This window comes from Ictidomys tridecemlineatus, chromosome 5 (assembly GCF_052094955.1).
Source record: "Ictidomys tridecemlineatus isolate mIctTri1 chromosome 5, mIctTri1.hap1, whole genome shotgun sequence".
In the NCBI taxonomy this organism is placed as follows: Eukaryota; Metazoa; Chordata; class Mammalia; order Rodentia; family Sciuridae; genus Ictidomys; species Ictidomys tridecemlineatus.
In genome coordinates, this window is record NC_135481.1 from 114,416,182 (window position 1) to 114,440,079 (window position 23,898).

Below are 23,898 nucleotides of genomic sequence, written 5' to 3' on the forward strand. Positions count from 1 at the left end.
AGTCACTCAGGAGCTTTTGGCGGACACCTCACTCAAACCATAACAAAATCTGTGTGATGGGTCACCTGCTACCAAGACCCCTCCCCTAGTCCTGCTTCCCTCCGGTGGTAGAGAGTCCGACATTGGTGACAAGCCAGGGGCCATCGTGAGCGATATTTGTCAACTCAGGTCTTCTTAATTCCCATCAGAAAATGGTTGAGTGGTAACTTTATGTTCATTCCTCTTAACTGAGTGTGTGTGTGTGTGTGTGTGTGAGTGTGTGTGTGAGAGTGTGTGAGTGTGTGTGTGTGAGTGTGTGAGAGTGTGTGTGTGTGAGAGTGTGAGAGAGTGTGTGTGTGAGTGTGTGAGTGTGTGTGAGTGTGAGAGTGTGTGTGTGTGTGAGTGTGTGTGAGTGTGAGAGAGTGTGTGTGTGTGTGAGTGTGTGTGTGTGTGAGTGTGTGAGTGTGTGTGTGTGAGTGTGTGTGTGTGAGTGTGTGTGTGTGAGTGTGAGAGTGTGTGTGTGAGTGTGTGAGTGTGTGTGTGTGAGTGTGAGAGTGTGTGTGTGTGAGTGTGTGTGTGTGTGAGTGTGTGAGTGTGTGTGTGTGTGTGTGAGTGAGAGTGTGTGTGTGTGTGAGTGTGTGAGTGTGTGTGTGTGTGTGAGTGTGTGAGTGTGTGTGTGTGTGTGTGAGTGTGTGTGTGTGTGTGAGTGTGTGAGTGTGTGAGTGTGTGTGTGTGTGTGTGTGTGTGTGTGTGTGTGTGTGTGCACGTGCACATGGTGGGGGATCCAGAGCCCCTAAGAGGAGCCCAGTGGACAACACGGTCCTGTGTCCATGGACAGGAGGGCTCAGGAGCCATCCGTGTCAGCGGGGGCGTTTCCCAGCGTCTGAGGAGCAGCTTCTACCTCGCTTGTCCCCTGGGTTCTTGGTTTCTTCTACTTCTCATCTTGTAATCAATGTCACTTTTAGGAATTTTTTTAAATCTAGATTTTTTTCTAGCACAGGTGATTCTAACAAACTGGCCATGACCAGAAGCAGGGATTTGTTTCTTTCCTTTTTCACCTCAGGACTTGGAGCCTCTGCTTTGGCCATCGTCCAGGCAGCCCTCAGTTGTCACCCACAGGGAGGAGCGCATTGGCTCACCAGCTGCTCTCCCCCGGGGCGTCCTCGTGGCCTGGGGCTGGGAATGTGAGGGCAGAAACACTGAGCTGGTTGCTATTGTCGTTTGGGGTATCCCAACCATCTCACTCCGGCCATCTAGTTGGGTCCTCTGTCACCTCCAGTCGCAGACTGGAAAGCCCCTGACCTAGGGAACATCTGTCGGCACCCCTGGCACGAGAGCCACACCTGGTCCTTCCCCACAAGAGGCGGCCAGGCCAGCAGCCCACCATCAGCTCCAAAGACCGCCACTGTCCACAGAGTCTGGACACAGATGAGTCTGACCCGATTGCCTCTCTGTCCTCTGAGCCTTCTAAGTCCTCTGACGTCAGGGACATTCACAGCAGCCCAAGTCCCTGGCTGAGCTTTGTTCCCCTCTTCTGGGCAGAATGTCCAGCACTGGGCCTGCAAAACAGAACGTTCAGAAGAGTCTCTTTGGATTCTCATCAATCCACCCTCAAACTGGTGCAATGCAGAGGAAAGACGGATGTCAGAGAGCCAGGAAGACACTGGCTGAATCCAGACTGTGTCGTTTATTATTTATGGATTTTCTTTCCCCATTCTTTCTCGGTTCCCTTGCCATAATGAGAACAGTGGCCTGGCCATTTCTAGCAGGACTGACACCTACTTTCCCTGTCAGGTAAGGAGAAGTGGCAAGTACATGATTTAATTCTCCCCCAAACCACACTGAGGTCCCTTCCATGTGGCCCCCTAGTCATGGAGGTGACAGAGGGCCCAACCCTAGTCAGTGGTTTGTCCAAAGGAGAAGCAGGCGTGGCATTCACCTGTCAGAACATCCTCCGGGTGTGGCTGGGCGCTGTAAGCTGGTCTTTGAGGGCAGCTGCTGACCTCTCACAGCGGCCAGGAGGAGATCTGAGCTCTTCTTTTTGCAGACTCAGGCAGGCCACGGGGTCGGCCTGTTCTGCTAAGGCTGTGCTGCTTCTGAGTTCCATGCGTGTTCCTTGCCATCTAGGTAGAACTGGAAAATAGGAAACATTCCGGAGGAGACACAGAAACTGCACCAGGAACAGGGAGGATTTGCGGGTGGTCACACAGAATTACCAGGTGGCAGAGTCCAAAAGTGCACCGATAGACGGAGCCAGCCAAGGGTCCCCAAGGGGATCTCAGCAGCGTGCCCTCCATCCGTCATCTCATGGTGGACAGCAGCTCTGGGCAGCCCCACCGGCTTAGGAGGGGTATAGTAGAGGAGGCCACTAAATCAGGAGGTAACTGTGAACAAGAGCAGAGCAAAAGGAAAAGGACGTGTGTGACAGTGTCTCTGGTTGTCTGTGAGTCAGCCCCACTGCCATTTTGATAAGCTCACTGCCAGCGGTGACTCCCCTCCAAGGGTTCCCAGGTTCCAAACAAATGTGCAGAGACACATGTTTCCTTCTTCACTAGGAATGTGGAGTGCCCAGCAATTGTGCCTAGTGACCTGATCAGCCGTGGATTGTTCTAGCTCAAAACAGACAGCACCATGCAGCAGAGGACTAGCCCTGGGGCCTGTGGGCAGCACGATGGCTTTTAGACTCTCTCATAGAATTTCTCCAAACTTCGGGGAGGAGTAGTTATATATTCCCTGGGGGCTGGAGCAGAGTAGGTTCCTTTGAAGCGTGGGTTCTTTTGAAAACTTGACAAAGTTTTACCTTTTGCTCGATGGTAAATCTCTGTTTGTTTTGACATGAAAACAATGTTTTTAATGAGTTACTATTGAGTAAACTGAAACTCTGGTTATGTCAAGGTTGGGGTCGGTTCTGGCATACATTGTGGGCCACAAGCCAAGTGTGTTGATCTTCTGTCTGGATGCAAACTCTCTCTTTCTAGGGAGACTTCGGTTACTTCCACAGAGAGTTAATAGGATAAGAGGGATGTCTTGGTTCAGGCTAATGTTGTCTCCGCACCCCAAATTCACAGGTTGATACCTAATCCCCAATTGGGGGAGGCCACCACGCCATATGACCAGCATTTTCCTTTCCTGATTGGTCGGGCTCTGTTGGTCACTTCCCATGATCTGGCCACATCAAAGTGGCCCTAGATGGCTGCCCCGATCTTGGAAGTAGCAAAATGTCACAAAACGTGTCTTCACGCGGAGGCGTGCCTTCCTGCAGCCCCATGGGTGGAGCTACGCTCACCTGTCCCTTTGTGATATTACCCCCTTGCCCTGTTTGGGATAGAATGTTCCATGAAAAGGCCCTTTGTGTGTCCCCTTCTCTTGCTCTGCCCTAGGGTGTGGCCTTCCTAGATGTCAGTCACCTGCTGACAGCAGACATCAGGAAGCTAGACTCCGTCCCCTGCAACCTGACCCCTTGACTCATTTGAATGGCTTCTTCTCAATAAAAGGGGTCGTGCGTGCTCTCTCTCTCTCTTTCTGTGGACCCTTAAGGTCAGAGGAGCCGTCACAGCTCCCCCAAAGAAAAAGGTATCTCTGTCTCTTGTGTGGTTAGTTCCCCTGGAGTGACCCTGGGTGTTTTTGTCACCGTGAATGTGACCCCCACATTCACGAGGTGGTGTTAAGAGAATGGACCTCGGAGGTCGTTAGGTCATGAAGGACTCAAGAATGGAATCAGCACCCCTAAAAAGAGGCGCCAGTTGGCTTCTTCACCTTTTCCACCAACAGAGGACATGTGCTGGAGCAGACACCAAATCAGCCTTGACCTTCCCAGTTTTTAAGCCCATGAGCCACACATTTCTATTGTTTACTTATTACCCCGTCTAGGTTATTTTGTTATAGCAGCGGGACCAGATGAGACAGACTGCTTTAACAAGTCACCGTAGATGGGTGGCTTAGCCAGCAGACACTCATGGCTCAGTTCTGGAGGACTGACCCCCAGGATCAAGGTGCCTGCAGACCTGAGGTCCTGCTTCCTGGCTGGCAGGGGGCTCTTTTCTCTGGTTTCCTCAGGTGTTGAAGACAGAGGCAGGGAGCCAGCTCTTGCATCTTCTCTTCCAAGGACACTAGTCCTATTTGCGAGGCTCCATCCTCATGACCTCATCCCCACGCATGGCCCCTCCTCCTAACAATTGCATGAGGGGGTGGAACTTCAACATGTGCATTGGTGGTGGCGGAGGGTTACAGTCTATGACAGCCACCTATGTAGAGTGTGCTGTGGTACAGGGGATCCCCCTTTCAGACTAAGATTCCCATTCATTCCACAGCCCACAGGGTTGGCCACTGTCAGCTTGTGACTTGTTCCTTTATGACAGTTGTTCTGCACTGAAGGGAGTTGTCTTGCCCATTTTACAACCTCTTGGGAGGGACCCACACCAGCAATGGCTTGATGTGCGGGTTCCCAGGCCCAGTCCCTTTGACTTCATCCGGCACTCAGAGTGCCCTGCGGGGTTCAAGGTGACTATGGCAACTGCATTGAAATTCTCCTTCTGTCCAAACCCACTTCTCTTACTTCTTCCTCACAGTTGCTCCTGAGAGCATTCCTTAAGCAAACTTCTTGCATGCGAACCTCACAGCATGTTTTCCAGGAACCTGAATTGTAATGGTAGGTTATTGAACCGCTCTGAGCTGCTTTACTTTATGCAAAGTGCTTGGCAAAGTACCCGGCAGATAGCACTCAACAGTATTAAGAACATTAATAAATCAGAGGCATTATTATCCCCATCGTACCCACAGGACCACCGAGGCTTAGAAAGTTTAAGTACCTTGCCAATGCCACCTAGTACACAGTGCAGCTTGGATTTCTGTTTCTGCTACTGCTTTCTATTGCCTCTTGGTCTTTGATGCAGCTGGAAGAAGTTTTGAGAGAAGTTTTTGTTAGAGCTTGAGGAGGCATTGGGAAGGCATGTAGCTGCTTGTCTAAGGCCGATTGAAAAGGTAGGGTGATGAGCTTTAAAGACCCACAGGAACAATGGCTCCATGTTAAACTTCTGTGGAATGGAACTAAAGAACAATCCAGCAAACATTTAAAGAAGTCCTGGATCAGTCGTTGCTTGGATGTGCCAATCAGGGGCAGGAAGTGAGAAGCTGAAGCAACCACTTCAAAGAAATTTTAATGCTTCTCAGAATTATTTCTACCTGCTTGCCAAATCCTTACAGCGGGAGGAAGAATCCATGAGCATTTTTACAATCCACAGGCAGTTTTTCCTTTTCTTTTTCCACTTCAGGACAATGCAATTTCCTTTGTGAAGGACTCTCCTGAGCCCCTGTGGTTGAAAGTAGAGGGACATAAAATAAAGAACAAAACGGTAAGAAATGCTTGCTGAGGATTGGGACTCTAGCTCAGGGGTGGAGCACTTGCCCAGCATGCAGGAGACCCTGAGTTCCATCCCCAGCACCTGGGGTGGGGGTAGGGGAGACTCACAGGAAGTGACAGACTAGGTAACAATCAGAACAGGTCAGTGAGCCAGGAGGCTGTCAGCAGCTGTGCCTCTGGTGTTATTGTCCCCAAGACACTACTATGGGCTGAAATCCAACCGTTTGTCTTCAGGCAGGGCCAGAACCTGGAGGGAATCAATGCACCCCCCTGCCTTTTCCCTGCCTGCTCTCAGACCCTGCTCAGAGCCACGCTGTCTCCCAGGTGGCTCTGTCTGCCATCTTGTATCCCACCAGCAGGAAGAGGGTTCTCGCCTCTCTGCATCTGCCCCAGCATGTGACCCGGACATCCTCAGGGGTGCACTGTTATATTCCACAGCTTCTTGCTGTGGTGTGCATTTCTCTGAGGACACATGACATGGGTCTTCTTTTTATCTGCCTGCCATCTGTACACCTTCTTTGGTGCGGTGTCTGTCAAGGTCTTTGTCCCTTTTTCAACACTGGGTTCTCTGTGTCCTTGTTGAGTTGTGAGAGTTCTTTGTGTATGCTGCATGACGACCCTTTATCAGATAAGCCAGTATTTTCTCCAGTCTGTGGCTTGGGTTCTCACCCTGGTGGTCTTGCCTTTCACAGGGCGGCAGGTTTAGTTTTCATAAAATCCAGCTCGTCAATAACTCTGGGTGTGTGTCATCTCTGTATTTAAGGCACCTACATATTTTTATAGTTCATTTCCTAGAAGTTTCATAATTTCATGTTTTACATGTAGGGCTGTGATCCATTTTGAGTTAACTTTTTGATGATTTTAAGGTCTCCGACTAGTTTTGTTGTTGTTGTTGTTGTTGTTGTTTGCATTTGGATGAGGTCTTGTTCTAGGACTTTTGTTGTAAATACTCTCTTTGCTTAATTGTGTTGGTTAGCTCCTTTGTCAGAGACCTGTGGCTATGATGAGTCTTTACTTGTGGGCTCTCTATTTTTCACATATTCCCACCATGATATGCTCCCTCACCACAGGCCTCGAACAACAGAGGCAGCTGATCATGGACTGGGACTTCCCAAATTGTGAGCCAAAATAAACCCCTTATCTTTATAATCTGATTATCTCAGGTATTTTGTTACAATGACGGAAAGTGAACACAGCATTTTTCCTTCACTGTTGAAATTGATGTTCAGAATTCTAAGTGTAGTGTGGGGAGGGGGCAATTTTCTCTCAATACTTTCAATGTCTTTAAATGTTTTATTCCACCATTTTTGTTAGCATGATTTCTAAGGAGAAGTTAGAAATAACTTCTATCTTTGTTCATTGATAGGTAACTTTTTTCTTTTGACTTTGGTGAGTTTTTCTTTACCTTTGATTTCCTAGAGTTTGAAAATGACATGTCTAGGTGTAGACTGGGGTGGCCTTTATTCTGCTTGGTGCCCACTGAGTTTGCTGAGTTTCCCGGCTTGGTGTCTGGCATTACTTGGGGACATTCTCAGTCACCCCTGTTTCTTTGGTTCTTCCCTCCTCCTTCTCTGTCTGCTGTTCCCACTCTGCATGGTCACGCGTTCCTGGTCCTCTCCACATCACGGGTATTCTACTCTTGTGTGAGTTCTCTCTGCTTTTCAGCCTCAGAAGGTTCTGTTGATGCCTCCTCAAGCTCAGAGACTCTTTCCTCAGCCCTGACCTGCCTGGGGTCAGCGCATTGAAGAGCACCTCATTCTGTGGCCGTGTCTTTGATTGGCAGCGTTTCTCTTGGGCTCTTAGCACCGCCACCTTTCTGCCTGGTTGGCATCTGTTCCTGGTCGCTGCCTCCTTGTTAGGACTCTGAGCATATTAGACTGACTCTTTAGATTCCTGGTCTGATGAATCCAGCCATGCCTGTTTCAGATGCTGGCTGTGCCTCCTAATTTCATGGTTTTTGCTCTTAGCATAACTTGTCATTTTTTCTCAGTAGCTGGACATGACACACCAGGAAATGGAACCATGAATGGGCCTTCAGGGGCCTGGCAGCAGGAGAGTTCTGGGGGTGGTGATGATGGCCCCGTCTTTCAACCAGCTGGTGCTCCGGACTGTGGACTTCCCAGGGGCTTCAGGGGTCCTCCCTCCTCCTCGGTGGGTGGGACAGGTGGATGGCCAGAGCCGGCTGGAGTTGAGCCTCCTTCCCCAGGCAGGCGAGGCTCTGGTTCTCTGGCCTCCCCTGAAGGCAACCCTGAGGGTCAGGACGAGGAGTGGATTTTCACAACTTCCCCCTCCACCTGCTGGAAGCGCAGGGATCTTCAACATTCACCGTGAGAACTCGTCAAGCTCCGGATTTTAAAATCATAAAAATGTGGGATCCCTGAGGCAGATCCCCCCAGTATTTAACACTTGAGAGTCATTGCACAGAGCCTCCAGGACTCACCAGCTACGGGTCAGGTTTCCCTGGCCCGCACTGGTTCCCAGGACAGCTTCTGCTCATGGACTCAGCTGTGGTCAGTCGTGGGTCCCTGCACCTCCCGCAGGTCTCTCCAGCCTCCCTGCGTCCTCCCCGTCTCACAGATCCCAGAGGCGCTCTGGATCCCTCAGTCGGTTCAGCTTTTGACTGTATTTCCTGGGAGGGGGTGGAGCCTTTCCATCTCCTTATGTGTCCAGCTGGACAACCGAGGTCCCTCTTGGTGTTTAAAAAATATAAAAACAACTGAAGAGTCCATCAAAGGAGAATTTCAAATGAAAAACACATGCCACGCCTCAAAAAATAGAATGTGAAAGTCATTAAAATAATATGACAAAGAAACTCAAAAGCATTTATCACAACAGGATCCCGTCTTGTTAAGTGTGTGTATTTTGAAAGCATCACTTGTATTTCTATAAGAAAAAATATGTAACCAAGAGCCGGTCAGATGCGTCCCTAGATGTGCATTTTTGGATGACCGCGGTTTACTTTTCACATTGCTGTCGTGGCTTGCACAATGGTCATGTGTGACTCGCGATTAGACATCCACAAAGGCAGCTTTTGTGGAGCTGAAAAGCCCTCACTGCCTAGTGGCTGTGTCTCATTCCTGAGCCACACAGTGGGTGGCACCACACCCATGACGTCACTAGCCCTAGCCCGGCGCCCAGGGCTCCTCGGGGACAGCTCTCTGAGGGACGGCAGTTTCCTATTTATCTCGCTTGCCTGAAGCCTTAGTCCCAAACTCAGAAGCCACTTGTTCAAGTCACTCTGTCAACTTGGCCAATGGAGTTGGATATCCTGGCACATACTTGACCTTCAAAGAGCCACTGGGAGCATCGATCGTGAAGACAGGACTTCTGCACCCTCCCACAGCAGAGCAGGAGGGACTGTGTGAATACAAACCCAACTGGCCTTAGATTCCAAGAAGGGGGAAATGCATCACTATGTGTACCCGGAGCTCTGCTGTCTCCTGTCCCTGAAAGCTCTGGGTAGCTTAGAACTTTTTCTCTTGGCATCAAAAGCCAAGAACTGAGATCTGAGCTCAGGACATACAGGCAGGGCTGATTGATGACCTCCATGTCTGCATTTTAAAATACTTCTTTTAATGGTCTTTTTTGGTGCCTTCTTATCTTGTGTTAAATTCTTCCCAATTCTTTCTAGGGATTCATGCAGGTCTCCTGCAGTAATGTAAACAGACCCCATCCACCCATGCAGGTAGAGCTGCTGGGAGGATGTCTGGCATTGAGACAGAGGCCACTGGGGTGGGGTGGGAGAGACTGAGAGCTGTCGGGTGACTCACCAGTTTCCACCTTTTCACAAATGCTGGTATGGCCTGCAGCTGGGCTCCTGTGAGCCGCCCTGTGTCTTTAGGTGAACACAGCTCTGCCTGCACCAGCCTGAAAATGTATCCGCTCCCTGGACCCTGATGGCCCCCTGCAAAGCCCCAGGCCCCAGGCCAGTGCTGAGGGTGGGAACTGAGCTCCCTGCTCTCCCTCCCGGGGCCTCTCTGCATCTGCTCCATTTTCTTTTGAACATTTCTTGAACGACTGATCTGTGACCTTTTGGCTGTAGTTCTACAGCTCTGTGACGACATCCACAAGCCTCCAATTCCAAATTGCCAGGAAAGGTGTCGAATGGCCCAGCCATCTTCAGAGCAGGACACACAGCTCAGGTGGTGAACCAATGGGTGGTTCCCCTCGGCCAAGCCCCACCCTGGCTCCCTGCCCCTGCTCAAGGGCCTTCAGGCTGGCAGGGTCCCTGTGCTGAGGACCTGGATACTCGCTGCTCAGTCCTGGGAGAGAACAGTGGACCTGACAGGACGTGGCCCTTGGGTGCTATGATTCATCTTGTTGCCTTCTCAGTCTACAATGCCCAAAGCCCATCCCCGGGACCCCTTTCTTTTCTCTGGTATCAATTACTGTTTGCTGCATAACAAAAGACCCCAAAATGTATCAAGTCAAATCGATGGACATTTGAGGACATTTTGAGCTCATGAACCTGCAGTCCAGCTAAGCAGTCCTGGCCTGGCTACGGACTGTGGTGGGTCAGCTGGAGTCACTGGTGGAGGATGGCCTCACCCACAGTGTGACAAGAGGCTGGGGGTGGGGGCGGCTGAGTTTCGTGCCATTCCTCAGCAAGCCAACCTGGATTTGTTCACAGCAGAAGCAAGGGTCCTGCCCTGGCTCCTCCTCACAGCTCTGTCCTCTGGATTCCCTTCTCTCTGCCCAGATGCCTGGGCCAGTCTGCCCTTAGCATCCTCAGAGTTTCTTTCCTTCCAACACACTCTAGAGTGTTGACCATAGGCATGCCTTTCTGGGGTTCCAGATTTAGTAAATAAAGTCATAGGACATCGTGATGTTCAAATATTAAATAAACAGCAGCAGAAATGTTTTAAGTAAAGCCTAAATATTGTATGGGACATACTTATACTAGATTATTTGCTGTTATCTAAAATTCAGGTTTAACTGGGTGCTCTATATTTTATCAGGCAACCGTACCCTCTTAGGACTCTCGCCAACCCAGCCAAACAGGCGGAGGGGGCCGCTGACTCTTCCAGGGCACGTCAGTGACCCTCTGCAACCAGCAGGGGGCAGGGCTCGCCTTTGGTGGTGGGCGATGGGTGTGGGACCAGCGTCCCCTCAGTACACTGGCTCTTTCCAGGAAAAGAGTGTGTGATCAAATGTGGGCGCAGCTTCCTGCTATCTGAGGGCCTCCTATTACTCTGAGAACCAGCCCCCTCCCACACAGAGCTCCACAACAGACTCACGCGATTCAGGGTTGCACTGTTCATCTTGCTGGAGATGCCGTTGAAGTTGGGGGACCTCCCAGCCCAGCTCTCTGGGTGTTACTTAATCACTCAGGAACCCAAATGTTTTGCACACACTCCCACTGGGAGCCTGCAAGCTGAATCTGGGGCTTGGACTTGGGAACGTTGCCTGAGCTTGCTGACCCGCAGACCTGTGGGTTGAACTGGATGTGCTCTGTTCTCGTCTCTGGCTGTCCCTACTCAGGGAGAGGTCAACTGTCCCCTTGCTAACGCCTCCATATACTACCACAGTGGGTCAAGTTGACCAGAACTGACCAGATCGCCCTTCTCTACCTCTGGGGGATGGATTGCTTTCTTACCCGGGTCACTTCCCACATTCAGCGTGGGTCACAGGGTAAACATATTCCTCTCTCTCTGCTTTCTGTTTATGTCTCCACCCTCCTTCCTTCACCCACCTGCTCCTGGCTTCCCATTTTGGCTCATCAGAGTGGAAAGACCCAAGATTTGGGTCAATGGATGGTTTTGTAAATGATCTTGGTTCAGAGGCACAGCCCGGGGTTTAATGAGCCTTCTGCATATTGTTCCTACGTGACCACTGGGACACTGCTGGAGAGCCAGGGCTGGGGACTGCAGTGGGACAGGGTGTGTCCAGACCCCACCCCTCTTATGGTCTTAGAGCAGACTGGTTTCTAACACCTCATAAATAAAGACAAACACACTTCTCTTCAATGCTAAAAGATCCAGAAAAGAGGTCAGAACATATCTTGGTGCCTGGGGTCCCCTCTCACAGTGGAGAGCTCTGGTGGATAAGTGGACACCCCATTCTTATTTCCTCTGCTGGGTTCAGATGATGCTCCTGAGGGGCACACCTCGGGGGGGGGGTTGAGCTTCCATCTCTAGGGGACGCTCTGTCTCCACTGGACACAGCCCCCCACTCGCCCCCACCCTGTCTGCATTGTTGACTGTCCTCCTTCCCTGGGCCTGGGGCTGGCCCTGGGCTCCTCTTGTCTCCTTGCTGCTTGCGTTTGGCCTCCCCCAGGCTCACCACCACTGCACTGCCCCCTCCTCTCCCCGCTCCACGGCATGTGGAGGGAGCCCTCCCCGGGGCCAGCCTTCCCTCCAGGTGAGTCAACTCCTGAGCAGTGACAGCTCAGAGCATGTCTCGTGGCTGACAGTGCAGAACAGCCACTGTGAAGGGGGAGGTGTCTTCCTTCCTCCTATGTCCTCTGGGCCTTTTATTGTGACCCTTACTCAAAGGACACTTGGAAAGGGCCTGACATGGCGGTGGCAACTCCTCCTGGAGGCCACAACATGAACGCTGTCGTCATTTTCAACTTTCAGCCACAGTTAACCCCAGAGCTGAGCGGGTCGGAGGGTGCGTGGCTCGAGCTGCTCAGGGACTCCGCCTCCCTCTAAGCAGGGCTCCTCAGGGTTCGTGACACCCAGGGCCAACTTTATTGTCACCTTTGCACACCCACGAGCTGGTCTGCCCTCCCGCAGTGCAGGGGGCCCAGCCTTCCTGTTTGGTGGGGAGAGAGGACCCCTGGGACCTCCCATCCCCGTCACCCTGCCACTGGGTTCACGACTTTTCCCAGGAAGAGCAGACTCTGGGTGGTCACCTCCCAAAGCAGCAGCAGGAAGGGCCTGTTGAAATGGGCGTGAGGGGCCGACGTTGCGTTCAGGGGCGGGGGCTGGGAGAGGAGGCCAGAGGCGGCCGCTGCCTGGGTTCCCTTCTCATTCATGTCCACCGCGGCCTTGTGTGACACCTAGAAGGAGTGAAGAGTCAGAGACGGCTCAATTAGTGGCCTTTGAGGGCAGAGGCTGCCTGCTGGACACTGGGGAGGAAGCCACCTGATCAGGCCCCAGGGCCCTGCCTGCCTAGGAAACCTTCGCTCCATTCCCTTCTCTCTCCATTTTCTCTCTCCTGAGGGTCCCCCCCTGCACCCCCAACAGTGACGTCACCCTCAGGCAGAAAGATGACAAATGGGCCTGAGCCTCACTGGAGCCGCCTGTGTTCTCCCAGCTGCAAAGCCTCGGGCCCAGGCCTGGAGGCCCCAGCCCAGCCTACCTCAAAATAAAGAGCTCAGGGTCACCCAGCCCCCCACTGGCTCCCATGGGAGGAACTTCTTTTCTAACCTCATTTCACACAATTTCCCAGGAAGAAAGGGTTCTGAGCCTTTAAAAGAAGCTGGATTAAAAAAAAATGACCTTGATGTTTCCTTTTATTTCCAAAAGGTTCTAGGAAAAGACAAGCACTTAAAAGGTACTGTGCAAAAGCCTCTTTAAGACATTTGACTACTTCTTTTCCTTCTTCTTCACCCACCTGCTGCACAACGCAGGAGCATGCGTGTGTGCGTGCACACACACACACACACACACACACACTCCATGCCCCTAACCAAAGCTCAGAGAGGGGCCTTGACTGTCTCCCCTTCCCACGGACCGTGATCATGAAAGTGGAACCCCATCTAGCTTCCTCCCCAGTGTCCCGCAGGCAGCCTCTGCCCTCAGAGGCCACTGCATTCTTATTCCCAAATATCAGCTCTCCCCTCCTGTTGGAGGGTTGTCAACCTTTGCCCATTCCATGTGTTTTGTGGGGCCACCTGTAGTGCAGAACATGGCCCATCCCCAAGGACTGGGGTTATGAAAGTGGAACCCAATCTAGCAAATGGCCTGGGCACTGCCATGACACAGGTCAGGCATGGGGACAAGTGTTAATGAGCTGTTGAACTTTTTCTCTTGCTTTCCTCCTCTTCTGTGAGAACAGAAGAGGTCAGGGGCATCTCCTTTCCCCTATATCCCTGAGGGAAGCAGTCATGGGAAGCAGATATTTAGCTGATGTAGGAGTTGTTTGTTACTGCAGCAAAGCTGAATGATATACCTCCTGTTTTTGTCCCACTATTACCCATAGCCATAACGAAGGCAGGTAGAGCCCCACAGCTGCCCCAGTAAGAGGACCTACTAGGAATCAAAACAAAGCCATCCCACACCTGGGAAAATTATGGCCCCATGAATCACCTCTAATGAGTACCTGCTCTATGCAGAACACTATTCCTGCACAGAAAACACAGATCTAGGAGGAGGGGAGGTGGGAAGGGAGTTGTCCATGAAAGGAAGCTATAAAGATTGTGATTTTGCAGGCCCTGCGTAGGGAACAGACTGGAGGACTTGATTTCCCACCATGTGAGAAGGGAGAGGCCCCGCATCTCACCCGTGCACCTCCACTGCCTTACCCTGGAGATGGTCTTGTTGAGCCGCCCAGTGATCCCCGAGAGGTCTGCTTCCGAGCTGAATATGCTGTCGAGCCCGATTTGGGGAAGAATCTCTTCCAGGTTATATGTGGCGGAAACGGAAAACCTCGGCAGGTGCAAGTCGAGCAGGCTGAAGAGAGAATCAGAGAAATGTACCATCTTGTAAATGTTGCCCTTGCCCGTCTGTCGGCAGCCTGCCCCGTGGAGGGACAAGTGTTTCCTAGTGTGGGGGGCGAGCAGTCCCCCGTGACACACCTGCTGTGGGGGACACTCCACCTCCCTAGACAGAGCTCCCTTGCTGCAGGCCTCAGGGAGTGTCTGGGGCTGGACCTGCGACGGCTCCTGACATGGCCCCCTGTCCTCCTCTTCATTCCCTTGTGGAAGGCTCTCCAGAGTGGGATTTTGAATGGCTTCACTGATGAGATCACAGATGGCTGTGCGAAGTCAGTGCTGGTGACATTTCCCACCCCCACATCTCATTCACCTGCGATTTCTGTGGCTCAACCTCCAAACCGTGTCCTCACTCCTTATCCTAGCCTTCCCCTGGCCCAGGCCACCACCATCTCCCACGTGTCTGAACTTGTTTCCTCGTCTGTGAAATGGCGCAGAGATGCCCACTCCACAGGCTGCTGGATCCCGTGGCACAGCAGGTGTGCAAAACGTGAGTCACAATGAACAGGTCACTCCCTCCTGCAACTGGGCCTCCTGGGCTCTCAGATGGCCACCCTTCCTGGGGTCAACTCAGAAGATTCTTCCCACCCACGGTAAATCCATCCTTTTCTCCTTGGGATTATTCTTTTCTTAATTATTGGTGGATGATTGCCGGGGCACCTCCGGATTTGACTAGTTAATAACTCATTTGGGAACTTATGTCTCTAGAAGATCAAACTGAGGTTCATCATTATTGTTACCAGTTTAATCCCTAGGCCACGGGAGGGTCCAGGGGCTAACTGAAGTGGAAGGACATCTTGGCCTTCTTGACACATTTTTCACAGGGAGATCTTGGGTGGGCAAGCCCCAGGCCACTGGTGGGGGACAGGGGGGAGGGGGAGGGGGACAATGAACAGACTTTTACGCATTTCGAGGAGAAGTCAAAGCAAACCCTTTTTGAGGGAAAATCTACTCAATCCAGAAGACTCTATGGTACTCCCTCCTGCAATGGGAGAGAGGGGGGCAGGCTCACCCTGCGGGAACCTAAAACTATGGGGCTGGAATCCAGGTCTGACTGGAGCTTAACAGGTTCAGAAAATTCCTTAAGTCCTGGCCTTTCCCCTCGACCGCATCTCTTTTACTGGGTGCTTTAATTTCTGCCCAAATATAAAATGCCTCTCTCTTACTCTGATGCCTCGGTGTGGGTGGGGCTCTGAGAGAAGACACCAGTGGCACGAGGAGGGGCTGGCACCCACTGGGTCCTGTGGGACTGCCACCCTGAGATGGTGGGTATGAGCTCTCCCCTTGAATCTGGGTGGGATTCGTGACTCTCCGGCCAGTGCAATATGGCAGGAGGGACACTGCTAATTTACGGACCTAACCCTTCAAAGGGTACGAGCCTTCACTTCCTTTTAGGGCCCTTCCCTTGGAGCCGCGAGCGGCCACACAGTGTCACACTGAGCTGCTCCGCTCAGGCTAGCCTGGGGGACACACTGCAGGAAGAGAAGCGGGCGCTGCCCGGATCCCCTCCAGCCAGCCCAGCCCAATCCAGACCCACGCGAAGGAGGCTTCGATGGCTCCAGCCCAGCCCCCATCTTCCCCATGAGTGGGAACCAGGCGACGGGCCCTGCCAACCTGGGCAGCAAGGGGCAACAGCTGGCCTTGGGGCTGCCTAGTTTGGGGCTGGTTTCTCTGCAGCCAGAGGTATCTGGAATTCAGGACCAGATTCCATCCCAGGTCGTTCCATAAAGGGAGACGCATCCTGAGAAGGGTGGGCCAGGGAGCGGGACCTCGGGGATCAGAAGCTGCAAGCGCAGTGAGGAAACCACAATCTAAAAGCAAGTCGAGGGGACAGGGTTCCCCTTTCCTTCCCTCCTTCCCCCCCTCGGTCGCCTTTCTCTATTCCAATATTCTCCCTCTTCCTAAGATTCCTGAGGTGCCAGACCTCTCTGAGCCACGGGTGTCTCCTTGGTCTTGCTCTCCAGCTTCTGCATGTCAGAGAGAACTTTGACCCTTGACTTTCTGAGGCTGGCTTAGTTCACTCAGCCTCATCTTCTCTGGTTCCATCCATCTGCCAGCAAATGCCGTGACCTCATTCTTCATGGCCAAGTACAACTCCACTGTGGATATATACCACATTTTCTTTACCTAATGATTGTTCTTAATAATCGTCCTTTATTCTGGCATTTTGGTGACACTTTGTTATCGTGTGATATGAAATTACCATGTGAAGAACGAGGGAAGCCAGGGAAAATGAGATTGGGGTCAGGACACCCGGTGGAGGGATCATGGTCCACATCCAGTGAGCATTTAGGTTCCAGGTTTCAGTCTAACTATGGACTCAGTTAATCCACCGAGCAATGCAATTCAGGAGGAATCAAGGCCTCAGAGGAAACCCGAGGCCCAAGGAGGAGAGAAAATTGCCCAGGATCCCAGAGTCAGTAAAGGGCAAAACAGAGTCAAACTTGGAATTTAGCGTTTGGGGACAGGAGTTGACCAAGACCTGCTCTGGCTTTTGAGCAAAGATTGCGGGAACCCTTCCGTGTAGCACCTACCTGGGCAGGAACAGCTGTCCCCACTTTCTCAGGGTCTCTGGCTGCAGAGCGGCCTCCACCTGCCTCATCCTGCCGGGGTCAGGGAGCACCAGCAGCAGCCAGGCATTGCCACTGTACTCTATCTGCAGCACGGTGCACGCCACCTCCCGGTCATAGAGGAACCTGTGCATCTCCCTCTGCTGCATCATGGGGACACGGAGAGAGGTCCTGTCATCCACCGAGAAGCTTTCCTGCTTCCGGGTCCGGTAGCGATCGAAAGGATGCTTCCACTTGGCTGAGGACACAAGACCCGTGACACATGAGCACATGTCCCAGGAGAGTGACTCTGGGCGGCTGTCTACAAAGCCACACTGGCCTGGTGACTGTCTCTTGGGTATGTAAGTGTGAGGTAAAGAAGTAGCTTGGTTGGGGGCAGATCCAGGAGGCCAGAATCCAGGCCAGGGCTTAGCCACTAGAGTGTCAGCAGAGTCTGAGCTCCAGGGGCCTAGGGTTGGGCTTCCTTTCAGAGGAATTTAGTTCTCGAGACCACAATGCATTCCCATCCACTAAGCACCTTCCATGGGTGAGGCATAGTCTCTAAATCATCACAAAAATTAACAAGAAACAAGTGTCATCGTCCCCATATTAGGGATGGGGAAACTGACGCTTGTGCATTTCTGTAAACATGCCATTTACAAAGCCAGGGAGTATCTTGAGCTGAGATCAGTGGCCTGATTCTGACGGCACAGCTCAGGTTGTTTCCAAGCCCTTTAAACAGATCCTCGGCCCAGTGACCCCTAGATGACCAGCTTATGCAGAGACACTCAATCAATGACCAAGTTCTGCAGATTCTACTTCCAAAGCCACAGGTTTATCAAGGTTAGTGTCACCCGGATTTGTTCCACTTTGAAAAACGCCTAACTTGTCTTTCCCCTCCCTTTCTTACTCCCTCCAAACCATTTCCACACTGTATCCAGGCTCGTCTTGCTCCTTTGTTTTTTTAAATCTGGGTCTCACTGTCCTGCCTGAGCTAGTCTCAAACTTCTGCTCTCCATGATCTTCCTATCTCAGCCGAGTAGCGGGGCGGTTCCCATCTTCACGCCCAGCCACACCCGCTCTTTCTAAACAGACGCCATCATGTCACTCTACTGTTAAGACTGGAATTCCTGGTCGTTCTTTTCTCTGGAACTTTACCCGAGCAGATCCAATTCACTCTTCAGGTCTCCACTCAGAGGCCTGCATTTCTGGGGAGCCTCCCCTCGCTCCCCAAGTCTGCATGGATGCCCATCTCCTCCGAGAGCTGCAGGGAACCTACACCCGCCTGAAAGCATGAATCCCTCTGAGCTCTGTTGCCACTACTTGCTTCCAACCCACGTGGGACATGAGCTACCCAAGGGCAGGAAAGCTGTCATTCACAGATTCCCAAGAGGTACACAGCATCCCCCAAGGATGTGTTGGTCACCTCTGTGCGGTGACAGTGTCTACTCACAGAGGAGATGCCAGTCATTGTGTCTGAGCGAGCCCTCACCTTTGAAGAAGATGTAGTTCAAGAGAACCATGAGCGTGTCGTGGCTGAACTGCGGCAGGCCGTCCGTGACGTGCCCGTACGTCTGCTTTCTCACGTACTCATTGATCTGCCTCCAGGTTGTAGCAGGATCCGAGAAGTTGGCAGAAAAAGCAAAAGCGCCATACAGCTCCTTGGTGCTGTCCAAAAAGTGCTGCAGGGGCTTGAGCCGCTTGTCCAGGAACAAGGAGCTCCCGACTTTTAGTTCAAGTTTGGGGCTGGGCAGGTCAAGGGTGCGGAGGAGGCTCTGGAAGCCCCGGTGGACGTCGGCTGCTGGGGTCTCTGTGAGGTTGAAGCCCAGGCCCTCCAGGATCTGTGTTGAGGTGTCACCTTGGGCCCCAAGGGAGAGCAGGGCCAGCATGCTGGAGAGGCTCACGGGAGAGAAGAGGATGTTTCCTGGGGTGCCCGCCGCCAGCCTCTTGTACAGGCGCAAGGCGAAGCTGGTAATGGTGGGTGTGACTTTGTGGTAGGCAGGAGCTGGCTCCGAGAGCTGATGGCTGGGGGGTTGATGTGCCCCTGGGCTCTTAGCTCCGTGGGCAGGAAAGGGCTGACAGTGCACAGAGGCCAGGATCCCGGCTCCCAGCAGCCACAGCCTAGCCGGCCCCATCCTCTGAAAGCAAGATGCGAACACGTCAGTCCTCCTCTTCACACGCGACTTCATCTGCCCCCCTGCTTGGCCATCAACCCCACCATTCAGACTGTCCCACAAGGGTGCCATAGGCACACTGCAGGGGACAGTGGTAGATGACAGTCCTCCCAGGCTTGGGGAAGACCAGCAGCCCTCTCTCTGCTCCACGTGTGATAGAGGTTTTTGAGTAAAGGACTCTCGGCTACCAAAAAGTCTTCCATAGCTCATCCTGCTCCCTCCCTGCCTCCCTCCCTTCCTATCTCCTCTGCCTTCCCTCCATCTTTCCTTCCTCCTTCCTTCTTTCCATTTCCTCTCAAGGATCTATCTGACTCAAGAAATTAACCGGTATTGAATATCGAGTCGGGAGAAGAAAAAAAATCCCAATTCCCGACCTCACAAGCTTCAGGTCCAGTTGGAGTGGCCTGCACTAGTTAAATGAGCAAATGTATATGTTACTATAAATGGAGAAGAGGCCTGTGGAACAAGTGGTCAGGACACTGTGACCATGAGTGACACTGGGCCTGCCTCACACCTAGGCACAGCCTTGACCTAGAATTTCATCTTCCAGAAGGAAAAGGATGATGTGCAAAGCCTCACGTCAGCCCCACGGGAAAGAGGGGTCCCTGGGCCCTCCTGATCCTTCCTTAGCTGGATGTGAGGGTCCCCCACCGGGTGGCGCAGATGAGAGGGGCCCCTGGGTGAGGACCAAGCGACAGAATTGGTGGGTCCTGGGAGGAGAGGAGGGAGCACGGATCTGTCTCCACATCTCCATCAAGACTGTGCTGGCTGTCATGCGCAGTGGCTGGAGCTTCCATCTTTGATTGATGCGGAGGTTTAGGAACCATCTGTCATGGGTAGACTTGGTTTTGCTCCAAATTTATAAGCTGAACCTTCAGCTACTACGACCCCTGAAGGGGATCTTGTTTGAAAATAGGATCATCACAGGTATAATTTGTTAAGATGGGGTCATTAGAGTAGGCTCTTAACCCAGTTTGACTGGGATCCTTATAAAACAAGAGCTTTAGGCACAGAGACACGCCATGGAGAAGACAGACTGTAGGTGATATCCTACCAACTGAGCAAAGCCAAAGACGGCTGGCAACCACCAGGAGCTGGGGAGAGGCCTGGAGCAGACTCTTCCCAACGGCCTCAGGAGGAGTCAGCTCTACCCACCCCTTGATCTTGGACTTCAGCTTCCAGAGCTGCTAGACAAAAGCTTTTGTGGTTTAAATGCAGCACTTTGACAGCTTGTTAAAGCAGCCCTTGCAGAGAAGTACGACACCTCTTGGTTATAAGACCTGCCGGAAGAAACTCTGGTCCACCTCTAGGGGATACTGGGGGTGCAGGAACAGGAAGACCCCTGGCTTCCGGGCAGGATGTGCAGGGGAGGGGCACCGTGTTGCGCTGTGTCTAAAACCTTCCTTCCCCTTTCAGGGACATGTACAGACCCCTGGATCCTGCAGACTCTGATGTCCCCCTGCTTCACTTGCAACCACCCTTACCATTGTTCCTACAGTGGGGGCCAAATTCTGACCTCCTGGTGCCTTGTGGTAGATCGTCCTGAAAACACTGGTGATTTAATCAGCACTTTGCATACTCTTTGCCCAAACTAATGAGCTCTGGACAAATTACAGCTGTAGTAGCCATGCTGGGGAGGGTAGCGTTCCAGGTGGCATTCGGCCCTGGTGTCCTGAACGCTCTGCCCAACCACTATTCAAAGCCCAGCAGCCGGGAGGCGAGATGCCGTCTCCTCTGTTATGTCGAAACGCATTTGCTGGTCAAAGTGTGATGGGCACTTTTCCAAGGTCATGACCTCCCTCCCTCCGCACAGCTCAGTGGGGGTGGCTCTATGACATTTCCTGTACACTTCAGATTTGCCTTTTTGATGGGAAATGTGTAAGATGCAGAACAAATGAAAACTTGGTCTGTCCCTGGGTAAAATCAGAAACACAGAAACTACTTCTCATTTATTCCTTCTATGCCACCGAACTCAGCACCGTTTTCTGCCCCGTGGCACTCCAAGGACTTCCCAGGGGGGCCTGGGTTGCAACCAAGGCTCTGCAGGAACTCACTGCCACGCAGTGCCAAGAAACCTCCTTCACAAGGTGTCAGTTTTGCAAAATGTAGGCAAAGTGCCCTCCCGGGCAGGCAGGTGAAGGCTTATGTGACAGACACACAGAGCACCTAACACAGAAAGAATGTGATAGGGGTTTTCTTCCCATTCACCAAGGCTTAGTGCAATGACATCCAGTTCATTTCATAGCTCCTTTTCTAGAAAGATCCCAGAGGAAAATGAAGAACCCTATCCATTCATTATAACATTTCATTTATTAAGTGTTTATTAGAGGGCTGGGGATATTAGGTACGTTGTATCACTGTTTTTCGGACAGATGGGTTTGTAAATTAGGGAGGAGGGATGGGAGAGGTGCGGGTGGGTGGTGTTTCTGGTCATATCGACCACAAGAAACGGGGGTGCTCTGGGCACTCAGTGGGTGAGATTTGGGTACATGGAAGCTTTAAACTGCCCAGAAGGGTCACATGCAGTGAAGAATGGTCCTGCCCAAATGCAGGTGGCACCTGCTTTGTTTCTGACTCAATCCTTCTGAGAACCCTGAGGCACAAGGATTCCTAGCCCAGTTGTCCATTTGGGGAAACTGAGGCTCAGGGCAGGACAAACACTCCTCGGTAAGAGGCAGGAGAAAGACTCGGGTCCAGCTCAGGGCTTCCAAGCATGCCTCTTTTCCCATCACAAGATTTCTAGTAAGTTTTGTCCTTTGCTGTGGTCTTATCTGCCAGGAATATGCGGAGCTCCTCTGTCCAAAGTCTCGGATGCCAAAGGTCATTGAAAACCTGAAATTCTAACTTGGAGACTCAGAAGCAGTGCTCATTCCACTCTAACTCACTTCTCCCACCCCTACCTGTGAAGCCAGAGATGGAGAAACAGAAAACTAGAGAGCAGGATGGGGATAGAGCGGTGACCGCCACCTGCCTTCCTTCCCGGCAGGAGCCCAGTACTCACAGAGCCTTATCACCAAGCCGGGCCCAGGTCCTCAGCCCGCACGTCCTCCTGCCACAGAAAAGTGGTGTTGGAGACCCAGCAGCCTGGTCAATATTTGCCAGGTCAATTCCTGGAACCAGTGTGGAGACATGCACAGCAGGCGGGAAGGCTCTTCTGTTGAGAGCTCCCATCCGGCTGCCTGTCCTCAGACAAGCGGGTGGTCTGGGGCCCAGGTGGGTCTGAGGTGCTCTGATGCTGGTGAGGTTGGTGGGGCCTTTCTGCTGGACCCTGTGCCTGTCCTTTGAGTTAGCCCATCGCCCTCACCAGAAGACAGGGACTCCATCCTCCACCACCACAGCAAACTGTTCTGGTATTTTACCCACATTTTAAAGCAGGATCACACACAGAGTGGGGTTGGGAGAGGACTGGAGCGAAATTCAGTAAATAGAGCAAGGTCTTCCCTCCTGCTGTGCTGAAAGCCCCATAAAGTGGGACCATGGATGCTGCTTACTGGTGTGTCCCAGGATCCACCAGGAACTAAAGGAATGTTTCTTAGAGATGCTCTTGATGATAGGATGGAGGTGCCTTTTGTGTTCTTTATTTGAAATTTTTTTAATCTCCAAATTGCCGACAAAGAGCGTGTCTTGTTCATTACCAGAAAACAATAGAACATTATTTTTAAGAAGTAGAATTAGTGGGCTGGGGTTGTGGCTCAGCAGTAGCACACTTGTCTGGCATGTGTGAGGCACTGGGTTCGATTCACATAAAAATCCCATATCAATAAATCACATATAAATAAATAAAGGTCTATCAACAGGTTAAAAATATCTTTTTAAAAAAGAAGTAGAATTATTTAATTGTGCAAGAAATCTTGTTAGGGGCTGGGGATGTGGCTCAAGCGGTAGCGCGCTCGCCTGGCATGCGTGCGGCTCGGGTTCGATCCTCAGCACCACATACCAACAAAGATGTTGTATCTGCCAAGAACTAAAAAAATAAATAAATATTAAAAATTCTCTCTCTCTCTCCTTCTCTCTCTCTCTCACTCTCTCTTAAAAAAAAGAAAAAGAAAAAAAAATCTTGTTATTCAAGAAAAGCTTGTTTTTCACTTTTCAAGTGTGAAGTTTCCCAGGAGACTGAGCCTGATTCTCTGAGGGACGGGGAGGAGGTTTATGTTTGTAAAACTCCCTGATCAGATGCATCTTCTTCATGCAGACTTCTTCATGTCTGGTCCTAATCTGATGCTGAATTTCCTCCACTTGGTGGTCTCTGAGCGGCTCCCAAGGTGATTGACATCTTGACTCAGATCTCACAAGAGACCTGAAGCCGTCTCAAAGGCCCCATGCACAGAAACAGCTTGTTGTCCTAAGCTACTATCAAATTTGGGGGTGATTTGTTATGCAAGAAGAGGTGAATAATAGAATTTGTTAACGTGGGTCTTCAGGAAGAAGTTAATAGGAGGTGGTAGAGATCATAATCCATTCTCTGAGAAAAAAAAAATGTGAGTAGTTTTCTATGCAGAGGCCCCAACCAGCACTTCCAAACATCCCATTTCTCCCGTTCACTAAGTGGAGGTGATCCCTAGATGAGGTGACTGGGAGAATCACTCCAGCACAGCCTTCGTCCATCCCCTCCTGTGGGGCTGTGACAGCTCCTGCCACACCGTTTACAGTAGGGAGACTCTTTCTTCCCTCCAGCCCCTTTCACTGAGCTCCTGCCTCCTGTGCTCATTGCAGGCTCTGCCACCTGGAGAGGTGTCTGCAGGCTGGCAGGTGCAGGCTGAGCTCACTCAGGTGACAGTGCTTCTGCTCCTGGTGTCTCTCACCGCTCTCCTAGGGCCTGTGTGATGCCCGAGAGTGCGAAGTTCAAAAGAGCACACAAACATGCAGGTCGGCCACAGCTAATGGGTCACAGGGGGAGGTGGCCTCACTCCAGAACACTCTCACTTGTCAAGCTCATGCCGCCGGACTAAAAGGCTTTCGTCCAAGATGTCACTGCCATTCCAACCTCTTCTGCCATGGTTTGGGTTTGGAATGCCTCCCAGAATCCCAAGCGTGGAAGACTCGGTTCCCAGCGCAGCAGTGTGAGGCTTTGGAAAATGATTAGCTTAAGAGGGCTGTTGCTTTATCAGTAGATGAATCAATTTGATGGATTATAATTTGGATGGACTACTGGCAGGTGGTGGAAACTGTAGGCAGATG

General features: G+C 51.7%; 1 protein-coding gene across 1 annotated transcript; it reads right to left on the reverse strand.

Moving 5' to 3' along the window:
• Positions 1-12,007: 12,007 nt before the first annotated feature.
• Serpina11 (serpin family A member 11) lies at positions 12,008-21,811 on the reverse strand. The gene is made up of 5 exons (XM_078049004.1): positions 21,722-21,811; positions 18,039-18,684; positions 16,532-16,805; positions 13,809-13,956; positions 12,008-12,341 (listed from the first exon to the last, which is right to left on the reverse strand). Exons 2-5 carry the CDS (start codon positions 18,679-18,681, stop codon positions 12,138-12,140), a joined length of 1,269 nt encoding a protein of 422 aa, XP_077905130.1. The 5' UTR covers positions 18,682-18,684; positions 21,722-21,811; the 3' UTR covers positions 12,008-12,137.
• Positions 21,812-23,898: the final 2,087 nt, after the last annotated feature.